Here is an 11,704-nt window from a genome sequence, read left to right on the forward strand (position 1 = left end):
GCCACAAGAAGCAATGGCTCAGTCAGCTGCAGGAGGGACAAAAGTGGCTCTCTGATTGCTCTGGAAAACTCCTTCAACTTACATCCTGAAACACTAGCGAGGGAGTAAATGCAGTGAATGTGAGCCATGCAAGGGTAAACTGAGGCAGGGGCTGCTGACTGCAGCCACATTCACTTGATGCGCCCAGGATTTCATCTGCAACTGCAAGAGACAGATCTATGGCGTCCACTTTGACAAACCATGCATAATTTCCTCCAGATAAAATTGACCATTTTCAGGTCAAGGCTATGGAATCTCTCTTCTTTTCTTAGTACATCCACAAGATTGCGCATCATTGCTAGGCGTGGTGGTGCATGTCTTTAATCCCAACACTCAGGAGGCAGAGGTAGACAGATCTCTCTGAGTTTAAGGCTAGCCTGATCTACAAAGTGAGTCCAGGAAATGGCTTTGTTACACAGAGAAATGCTGTCTCAAAAACAAAACAAAACAAAACAACAAACCAGCCCGGATTGTGTGTCATATCTACTGTTTCAGAAATGTTTTTCTCTCCAGCTACAAACCCTGTCTCAAGAGCAGTCACTCTCTAGCCTCCAACCTGCTCCCACCCCTGAGACTGCTTCCCATTATATAGATTTTCCTGCTGTCTTTTTCTTTGCCAGTGATGAGTTTAGTTCTGGGTCTCACTCACATGTTCTACCTCTTACATCTCTAGCCCTTCCTCCACCCCACTCCCACCCCCTCTTTAAAGAATTGACACAAGTTTTCACTAACTTGCCCAGGCAGCCCTTAACCTGTAATCCTCCCGCCTCTGTTTCCTGAGTGTGTTTGATTACAGGTCTGAACCACCACATCCATCACTATATTTCCTGCAAATGGAATTATACAGTACAGTATAGTGTGTGTGTGTGTGTGTGTGTGTGTGTGTGTGTGTGTGTTGAGGTTTCTATGACCCACAAGTGCAAGCCAGAGGACCATCTCTGAATCTCTCATATGGTATCTCCTCTTCTACCTTGTTTGAGGCAGAGTCTTTTGGCCCCACCTCCATTCTCACACCATAATCTGCTGTATCCTCCAGGCTAGCTGGCACACAAGTTTCTGGGAATTATTCTGTTTTTTTTTTTTTCTTCCTATCTCAATGTAGGAGCACCGTAAGTGTAGGTATGAGCTACCTTGCCTGAATTTACATTGGTTCTGGGGATTTGAACTCAGGTCCTCATACCTGTGTGGCAAGCTCTTTACTCCCTTAGCCATGTTCCCAGCCGCCAGTGTATATTCATCCACAGCAGAGCACTGTGTCGGTTCCAGGTTTTTGTGGTTTTTTTGAAGCATCCTGCCACATGCCAGAGTTTCACTCTCTGTTTTTTTTTGTTTTTTGTTTTGTTTTTGTTTTTGTTTTTGGCCCCTTGGAGCCTATTCAGCTTGAATGTGGAACATTCTGAGCTGAAGTGGGTTTAATATTTCACGCATCTATTGGAGGGGGGTGGGATAGAAAACTGGACCAGTGTCTCAGCTTTCCTGTCACTAGAGATAGATGAAGAAAATTCAGAAGCATGCTTTATTGGTAGGAGTATGTTACAATTTTCCAGCAGTGACTAACTCAGAAACCATAGCAACTAAAAAGAAAAAAAAAACCGAGTTTTAAAAAGGGGGTGCTAGGAACTTGCTGCTGCCAGTGAAACTGTGTGGGAATCAAGTATGCTGAGGCGTGGCAGCAACAGTCCCTGCTACACTCTACCCACTCCCCCTCCCTGCAACCACCACAGTCTGCACCTTGCACATCTTGGAGAATTTCCCAAATAAGCAACCTGAACCCCTTCCTTTCTCCCAGAGTCAGTCTCTGGGACATCTAAAGCAAAACCTTGCTCACAGGCCTCAGAGGGAGGAGGAAACTATTCTCGGGGCTTCCTAGGTTTCAAGGGTGTTTCTGTACGCCTCCTCGATTGGCATCACCAAAGGCTTCACTCTCCCTGAACTGAGGACCTGCAGACTACTCAGCCTCACAGACTCAGGGTGAAGCCACAGACTTTACTGAACCACGCTGGGGGCGACATGGAAACAAACTGGGAGCTTCTGACGGTGGTGCTGAGGCTTAGCTAGGGATGGGACCCTAAGCGGAGATGTTAGGAATAGCGACTGGCATGGTGGGAGGGGAGGCAGCCTAGGATCCAATAACTGTGGAGACCCAAGGCTTGGCAGTGCTCACAGTGGTCCCCAGAAGCCAGTCTGAAGCATCCGGCAGGTACACAGAGCTTGGAGAAGAAGCCAAATCCTACTGACTTTCCCAGTGTGTCCTCTGTTCAGGTGAGATTGCCTGTGGAGAACACAGAGGTGTAAGATAGAGCCGAGCATCTTGGGCTCAGCTTATTTCTGGAGCCTCGAGTTAGGATTCTACTTCTTATCATAGGAAGAGACTCAAAGTGGGGTTTGTCAAAGGGAGTTGAGTTAAATGTAAGCAAAGTGCAACTGTCTAGGCGTAAAAATACAGCAAAACTTATCATTGTCTATGCTCACTCAAAAGAACATTAAAACAAAAGTCAGCCTGTTCTTTCGAAGAGAAATGGATAGAATTGGCCTGCTGGCAACAGGAAGCGAAGACGTCGATGGCTTGGGATGGTTCCTTGGAAGGAGTGCCTGGATGGGGCTGGACACGCTTTGATCATTTTGCAGTCGGTCTTGGGGACTCTTCTACATCCCTCTTCACCCCTCCTAAATCTGTTCTTGTTTGCTAACTCTCCTATCTCTATAACTCCAGCTTCAGTTTCCAGGAGGTCCTGTCTCTCCTTCTGGTCAGATATAGTTCTGTAGGTCTGAGAAAGACACAGCTGCCTTGGGACAGGCCAATCCACACCCACATTTCCTCGGGGCAGCTCTGGTGAGGATGTTAGATGCAGTTGGGAGAGGATGGAGGGTTGCACTCGGGGCGGGGCATGCGCGGGGTGTGCGTGGAGCAGGGTGCAGTGTGTGTGCACGGAGCAGGGGCGGGGCGGGACGGGGGTAGGGGGACGTGTATCCAAGACTCACTTTTTTTTTCGCAGGCGTTCTGGCATATACTTTGGGATTGGAAGTTGTTATTGTTTCCCTGGCAGCCACCATAGACGAAGACTTGGCACGTGCTATTTTCTTTATTAAACCACCAACGACGAAAGTAAGCCATGCAGTAGCCAGAGTCTTTTGGCAGGCTGCAGACATCTGCAAAGGGACCCCAGAGTTGAGAAATCAAGAGTGTGCAACCCGAAACAAAACCATGCCCTTCCTTCCCCTGAGAGCCACCGTAAGTGAATTTGGAACAGACTCTTTCCCCCGCCCCCTCAGGCTCCAGCGGTGCAACACCCCAAACAACACGCATACTTCCTGGAAGATGCTAGGGTGGCTATCTGCATCTCTGGAGGTAGGATCCTCGTGGGTGGTTATGGTTTGAACATGAAATGTCCCCCACAGGATTACATTTTGAATACTTGTCACCAGCTAGGGATGACATTTTGGAGGCTGTGGGACCTTTTAGGAGGTGGAGCCTGGCTGGAGGAAGTGTGTCAATAGAAGAGTACTCTTTAAGGTTATAGCCTGACCCTGCTCCCTGCTTCCTGGTCCGAAGCCATTTGAGGAGTTCCCACCACGTGTCTGACACCATAAACTCTGTCATACTGTTTTCACAGTGGCGTACAGAGGCTTCTTAAAACCACGGGCCATAAGAAACCTTCTGTGCGCACGTTGTTTCTCTTGAGTATTTTTGTCATAGCAAGGTAAAAGGAATTAACACACAGGGGACACTCTCTTCTGCCCTGGTTCTAGGGGAACTAAGAATGGACTGAGAACCTTATGCCTGCTAGGCAAGCCCTCTGTTATTGAACCGTATCTTCAGTCTGTAAATGTAGTCCATTAAGGTGGTTGCATGTTAGAGCATGGAGGGCCTCTAATCCAATATGGCTGATACTCTGAAAAAAGGAGTAAATGTGTAAAAGGAGGATGCCATGCGGACTTGAAGGCGGAGAGCAGAAGCCAAAGAATGCAAAGATTGCCAGCAAGCCACCAGATATTAATAGAGAGCTGTGTAAACAAGTTCTCACTCATGAGCCAGAGAGATGGCTCAACAGGTAAAAATACTGTGTAACCCGGACCACTTGAGTCCAATCCCCAGAGCCCAGGTAAAGGTGGAAGAAGAGAATTGAGTCTAAGTTCTCCTCTAACCTCCCTATCCCCCCATATACACACACACAAATATTTTTAAAAGCTCTCACAACTCTGAGAAGAGACCTCACTGGCACCTCAACCTCGTCCTTTTAGCCTACAAAGCTATCGGACAGCACATTGCTATTGCTTTATTCCAGTAATGCTCACAAACCCACACAGGCTCTGGCTGGCCTACAAGCTCCATGACCATAAGCCTCCACAGCAGTGGCTTCCCCTGTCCTCACAGCCCATCTCTCTGCCAGGCTCTTCAAGCCTGAGCTTCACACCTATTGAGGTAGCCTCCAGTCCACCATCCTGCCTTCATCCCTGGCTCCTCTGATCAAATCTGTTATTGATCCACCAGGGAGGATTTAATGGATCATCATGTCCTTCATGTCATTCCACACATGAGACCTCGGCTCCATCACAAGTTCCTTCTGGTACTCACAAAGTCCGTCCCGGTCTGGTTCCTATGCCTGACCCTGACCTTTTTTGCCATGGAATCTCTTTAAGACCCACACTGTGGCGATTTTCAATTCAGCACAACATGCTCCACCACACCTCCATACCTTTGCACATCGACATGCACCATTGCAAGCTAGCAGAATGTTTATTCTTCCTTCAAAATCTTTCTCAAAAATCAGTCCCTCTGGGACGTCTCTCTTAACTCCGCTCCATATCCCACACCATGGCAGTGGCTTGAATCGAACCTGCATTTCCCCATCTTGTTTCTGAAGCTTACGTGTTCATTTATTATTTAAAAAAACAAATGCTTCCAGTCTTGTCCCTGGGATTGTGAATCTCCAGCGTGCGGGGCTTATGTCTGGGTTCATTTTTCAGGTTCTGACACCTAGCACAGGACTGAGTTTTATGGGGTGTTAAAGGTGAAGTAAGATGTGTTCCAAGGGCCTTTAGTATCATGCAAAAATGTGGAAGCATATAGAAAAAAATACTAATTTGGTTAAGATTTTTAAACGATGCTAAAAACTGGACCAGAGACTCAGATTTCAGAAGTCTGGTGTCAGACCCCTGGCATGTCACCTGGCTGTCACTCTTGCTCCACTGTCACATCCCATGCTCCCCGATACCTTTCAACTGCCACCCACTCTTCCCTTCTCTGAGCCATGTCTCTAGCTGAAGCCATCACCTCCCTTATCCTGGAAGTTCTCCAACATAAATCCAGTCCCCAACCACCCATCATGTCACAGCCTCACTAAATAGCAAAGGCCACACTTTTTCTTTGCCTTTGAGCCCATAGTTCTTAGGATTAAGATAAGAGTCCTTCTTCTAGCCCATCAGACTGGGACTGTGTGGTCCTAATTCACCAAGGACCTTTTCCAAAGATAAGCATCCTTCTTAGGCTCTGTCTCCCTGGAATCCCCACTGAGGTCTTTTTGAGTCATGTTCTTACCAGGGGAGCCTTTTCATCCTCGCTTTTACTGCTATCTTTGATTCTGAACTCAGCTCTAAGTTTAGTTGCCGAGAGACCTTTCTCAGTGGCCCTGACCACAGAGAACAAGTCAGGTGCTATTATAGGCAGTGTGGTTTGGATATGGTTAAAGTGTGTCCCCCTCAAGGTTCATGATTTGGAGTCTTGGCCCACAAGGTTGTAGTATCTTCAAGAGGTGAGATCTGTTGGGAGACTCCTAGATCACCTGGAACTTGTCCTCCAAAAGGATTGTAGGAGCCCAGCCCCTCTTGGCTTTTGTCGATCATGTGACCTCTTCCTCCCACCTGCCCATCATCTCCTGTGGGGTCCCGGCTGGTGTCTGCTCATCATGTTTAGTCCCAGACTCAAAAACTCATCTGTATAAACCTTTTTCTTCATAATCAACTTGCTTCATATATTTTGTTAGAGCAAAATGAACTAAAAAAAAAAGTGTATCTCAGAAATGCTCAGCAAATATTTCTAAATGAATGGAGAATCTCAAATAGCCTTTAGGGAATCCAGAGGGGCAGGAATAGAGTTGAGATTGCAGCTCTGGCTTGGAATGGTAGGACAGGTTTCCTAGTACAGAGTCGAGTTCATATGGGCAGAGAGGCAATTGCTTAGCCATCAGAAGTTTGGGAGGATAAGCCACCTTGCTTGTCACCGATAATGGGGGCCTTTGTTAGCATGATGATGGCCACTTGGTGACTCAGAAAATCATGGCAGTGAAAAATGGTCAAGAAACAGTCTGTCTCAATCCCACCCATGCGCCCAACATTTATTTGGGGAAACTGAGGCTCATGATGACCTGCTGGGATAAGAACATCACTGCCTCAACCTCACCAGGAGCTGTAATGGATCTAAACCACAGAACCCTGAATGCATCAATCTTACCCAGAATCCACCCCTCAGTGGCCCATGGGGCACTGGCAGCCCAGGTGGCCAGAAGAGGAGACATGGCAGAAAGCTTGTGGTATTCCAAAGCCCTGGACATTATTACCTTGTTGGGGGTCCAGACATTTCTTTCCACAGTTGAAGGTACAGCACTTCTCTTTCTTCGGGCAGTCCCTGTCCCTGGTACAAAGGTCCCTCTCTTTGTGTTCACATGTCTCTCTGAATCTGGGGCATCTCCCTAGGGAAGAGACAGTCTTTCAGATTTGGGAGCTCAGGGAAGCTTATGTTCAAGTTTACTCATCGTGAAGGAAGCCCTTTCTTTGCTGATGTTTCCAACACTACCCCCTCTAACCTCTTCAACACTCCCCACACCTTCTTCCCTCCATCCCTGCTACCCTGAGCAGAAGGATTCAACACTGGTCACATTTAGGTTAGACAATCCCCTGTTGGCCATGGGACCTGCCCTGTGCTTTGTGAGACCTTCAGCAGCCACCTTGGCTTCATGTACTAGACACCCTGAGCACTCCATCCATCTCCTAACAACCCAAACTCTCTCTCCAGAGAATGCCTCCTTGGGAGTAGACCCTTCCCCCTACAGCCTCTGTTTCCTCTGTTCTAGCTATTCAGTGGTGCTGTGTCCCTGTTTTCCTCTAGAGGGCGACATTGCACAGTGATCCCTCCCCCACCTGCCGCTGGGTTTTGGAATTCTAACTCTGCCAGTGTGTGTTGAGGAGAAACATGATCCTAAATACATTGTATAAAAATTTCAACGGATTAATAAAAATATTATCTTAGAAAAATCTTCAGTGGGTTGAATGAATGCTGGTAGCCATGTGATTGTGCACAGATTCTTAAAATTCTCTGTCCTCTAGTTTCAAAGAGGAAAGTTTATGGGCAAAGAGCTATATACAACTAAGGGATATGGAGAGCAGGAGAAATAGTCTTTCCCAGGGGAGAGTCCCCCAGTTTAATTTTTTATCCAACACCAAATGGTCAGCCCTGAAATCATATACATACAGAAAATAATAAACAGACACACCAGGTTGAGTATCTATTTATTTAGGCACACATACACACACACACACACACACACACACACACACACAAACACACACACTGATATACACATAACAACAACAATTAAAGAAAAAGAGGCCATAGTTTGAGACAGAGTGGGAGTAGGTACATGAAAGGAATTGGAGGGAGGAAGAGGAAGGGAAAACTTATATTTTAATGTTTAAAATTCCAAAATTTTAAATTAAAAGAATAAAATAGGGGTGTAGACATGACTTACTCTCATGGAGCTCTTACAAGGATTAAATGAAACAGTAAACACAAACAAATGTTAGTTAATGCCTGCAGAGTGGTCACCATGAGGGACGTTTTACTCTGTCCTGTTTTCTCACCACAGAGCTGTAGGGCCAAAATTCGTTTAAAATGAAGAAATCAAATTGCAAAGAGGCCACACGGAATTTAAATATTTTGCTCAAGATCATCCGACTACCAGCTCTGTACAACCCGCCAACTCTGACCCCAGAGCCTCCCGTCAAAGGGGTCTGTCTGCTTCTTTGAGAGGTGAAGGGTCTTCCCATTAATGTTGGAACCATGAGCCGCCTCCACCTCCTCAAGGAAGACACCTCTTTAGGGGGACTTTGAAGGTGTTTTCCCAGGCCCCGTCTCTGTATTAGCACAGAGGACACTGTAGGTGTTTCCCCAGGCCCCATCCCTGATTAACACAGAGGACATTGTAACACAGAGAGACCTTATATGTCTCTCTTTCCTCTCCTGAGCCACATCCAGGAAGACCTGTAGAAAGGTGACCCACACCCGAGGAGTTGTTCCTTGTCTCTTCCTTCCAGTAAATTTCCCCTTCTCCCGGACAACACCAGAAAAACAATACTTACTGGGAAACAGCAAGTCAGCTAGATTAGGTCCCTGGACGTTTACAAGCAGGCCAAATAGCACAAGGATGCTCACAAATCTGGAAATCTTCATTCTGGCGAGGGGCTGGCCTGGCTGGTAGTTCTAGAACATAGAAATGTCTGCTACCTTCGCCCAATCAATTCTCTCAATAGTCTGTACTTTGGCTGTAAGAGCTGGAGAAAAGCCAGTCACCTACTATCTTGCTGGGAACACCAAGTTCTCAAGATCATAAGTGGAGCTAATGACATTCACAGCCCACATCCCCACATCTATGGAGAGAGCCCCATAGCTTACTTTGTGCTTGGACTGCATAGGGCTAGCCTTCTGGCCAACCAGGATGGTAGTGCACAAAGTGTACTCTACACCGTCCATGCTGCACTAAGAGTAAATGCCATCCTCTTGGGTCTTCATCTTGATAACTCAAAGTTAATGTGGAATGCTCTCTTTACCATTAATTTACCACTTTTAAAACACTCACTCAGATAAGCATGCTCTCTATTGTCTTGATATCTTTTCATGTCAATATCTAATGTTCATTCCCATGGTAGGTCCAAGGTCTCTCTGTGTTCCCTCCTCCCTCTCCTACGGTTTCTTCCCACTGTTTTCCCATTTATCATCTCTCAAGGACACTCTTTTAAAAAAAAAAATCAAGGCCAAGGAATAAAGATGTTGCCAAAGAGAGCACAGGACTGGGGAGACACCAGGCTGATACCGGAGTCTTTAGATAGCATTTGTCACAGTGTTGTTGAGTATTGCAGACTGCAGGGAGCCTCCACCACATGACAGTGTTGCCTGAGGAGACACTGAAATAAAGACACGGGTCTGAGAGACTACAGCTGGATCAAGGTCAGCCACACTGCAGACTTGCTGGATTCTACGTGTGCTGTCAGAAGAAGGGTACTGGCATGAGCAGCCTCCCCCCGCCCCAAGCTGTGAATCCACAGTACCAGCTGCTCAACCCTGGGCTAGAAGGCAGAGAGGCTCTCTGCACAGGGAAGATGTTAATAATAACATTCTACTTTCTTTGGCTGTGCAGGTAACATATTGTGTGGGTCATTGTCCTCAACTTGTTTTACATGACAGGTAAGCACACAGCCTCGCCATTAAGTGATAACATGACCACGAAGTTCAGGATCAGAGGCAGAAACCCCATGGAAATCCCATATCAGCAGATTTGCAATGTCACTTAAGGATTATTTCACAAAAATGCCAAAAAAATTTTGGTGCTGGGGATCAAGCCCAGGTCTGTATCGGCTGGGAAACACTCTCCCACGGACCTAAATCTCAGGTCTCAGAAGTAGAATTCCCACTAAACAGTCTGATCTTTTTGGACTTCAGGATTCTCTCAGTGACAGCTAACAGGTGAAAACTTGATATTTCTAGTCTGGAAGGCCCTGAGGCATTTTATCTTGCAACAGGGGTTATCTGACCCAGAGCAGAGAAGATCCTGACAGGTGTCATCCAGCCTGTGAGTGTGAGAGATGGGATTCCAGGGCACTGATTCTGTGGGTCTTCATCTCGGGCCACTAGGGAGTCTTCTGGCTGGTGATGTGGATCTAATTTATTGTAGATTTGAAGGTAAGAGTTGTAACCCTAATCCGAAGGGAACAAAAGGAACGCATGCCAGTAGAGACAGGCTGAAGAACTACAGTTAAAACACTTCCTGATGTCCCCAGGGCTCCTGGCTAAAAGCTGCCTTCGTCCTTAAACTCTCTCAGGGAAAAAAAATGTTAACATGACCTGGTCATTCTACCACATTCTGTCTGACCTGTCTGATTCGCATGTCATTTTCCAAGCAGCTGACTTGGAATGTATGTCTTTGGGGCCTAGGATGCATCTTGGGTTTGGGCTCCTTCTAACACTTAATTCATGGAACAAGCTGGTTAGGACACGCTCAGCCAGTCCCTACCTTTCTTTTCTCCTTTCATAGAAGGTCGTGGCCTTCATATACCTTTGTCCTAGGACAAATCTGTTCAGAATGAGTGACTTAGGGAGAACCAGGGCACACTGACCTGTATGTAGCAACTCATGTTATGCTTCTCCATCAGACCAGGACCTGTTGTGTGGATGGCTCCCAGTATTGCTCCTAGAGCATCTAACTGCATTGCTAACTTGGATATCTGTTCTCCCAGACAGGCTCTGAGAGCCATCCAGCAGGTCAATGTCTAGCAACTGGTCCTTAAAGCAGGACAGGGTTCAGAATAAACTCTCTGTATCTCTCTGTTTGAGCAAGTCAGGTAGGCTGAGTGTAGGTATATAAGCAGATACATGAGGGGGTGGCTAGTAAAGTGATAGGTGGGAGGATGTTGGGTCAGTGGAAAGAGGAGAAGAACGTGGAGGTATTTGGAAGATGTGAAATTATATATTATAATTTATATTACACAAAGTTAATATGACAGAAGCCATCAAGGAAAGGTTATGGCAAACAAATGTGTTTTCTGGAGATGCCCCGCCATTTTGCACGGGTGCGATGGGTGTGCTCTGGAGTCCCCAGAGGCTTCATCTCAGGGTTGCCTCTCCCTGCTGATAAGCCTTTCCTGCCACTGTTTTATAGCCTAGCGATTCCTGGGCATCAGCCCACCCTATTGGGCAAATTTTCTGCAGGGCAACATGAAGATGAACTTTCATGTAGTAATGCGGTGTAGACTAATTGATGATTCCATAATCCCTGATAATGATGTCATAGAACTCTTAAATTGAAACAAGTAATTATACACACACACACACACACACACACACACACACACACACACACACACCATGAAATAAAAGCTGCAAATAGAGCTCTGTAAACTTTTATATGTCACGGGCTAATTGCACTAGGAAAAGAAAGGAAGCTTAGAACAAATTTGCAATCAAGGAGAACATTTCTTCTAGGTTAGGAATGAGGCCACTGTTTGGTGACTAAAGGTCATAAACTGGAAGTGGACAATTGTGAATGTACCATGGCAAATTAATATTGTAGGTACGAGACAAAAAAAATAAAAAATTGACTAGTTTATCTATATAAGACTTCAAAATAATAAGGCACAAGGCAGATGATTTGTCTCTTGATAAAACTGCTAACTTGTAACATAAAAATTATTGATTTAAACTTATAATGAATTTATGGAACATAAAGTGCTTCAAAAACCATGTGACCCACTCTCCTGAGAACAACAATAAAGTGGTGGTGTCGCCCTTTTCTTCATCCTCTCTCTCCCTCCCTCTCTCTCTCTCTCTCCCTGTGGTGGCCCTGCTGTGTTCTTGGAAGAACTCTAAACCGAAACCAGAGACTTAGCTCGCTGGGGG

General features: G+C 46.1%; 1 protein-coding gene across 1 annotated transcript; it reads right to left on the reverse strand.

Annotated features, from left to right (window-relative positions):
• Nucleotides 1-2,012: 2,012 nt before the first annotated feature.
• LOC116092517 (eppin) lies at nucleotides 2,013-8,685 on the reverse strand. The gene is made up of 4 exons (XM_031373754.1): nucleotides 8,395-8,685; nucleotides 6,597-6,728; nucleotides 3,022-3,189; nucleotides 2,013-2,311 (listed from the first exon to the last, which is right to left on the reverse strand). Exons 1-4 carry the CDS (start codon nucleotides 8,483-8,485, stop codon nucleotides 2,298-2,300), a joined length of 405 nt encoding a protein of 134 aa, XP_031229614.1. The 5' UTR covers nucleotides 8,486-8,685; the 3' UTR covers nucleotides 2,013-2,297.
• Nucleotides 8,686-11,704: the final 3,019 nt, after the last annotated feature.

The sequence above is a fragment of the Mastomys coucha genome, unplaced genomic scaffold (genome assembly GCF_008632895.1).
Source record: "Mastomys coucha isolate ucsf_1 unplaced genomic scaffold, UCSF_Mcou_1 pScaffold15, whole genome shotgun sequence".
In the NCBI taxonomy this organism is placed as follows: domain Eukaryota; kingdom Metazoa; phylum Chordata; class Mammalia; order Rodentia; family Muridae; genus Mastomys; species Mastomys coucha.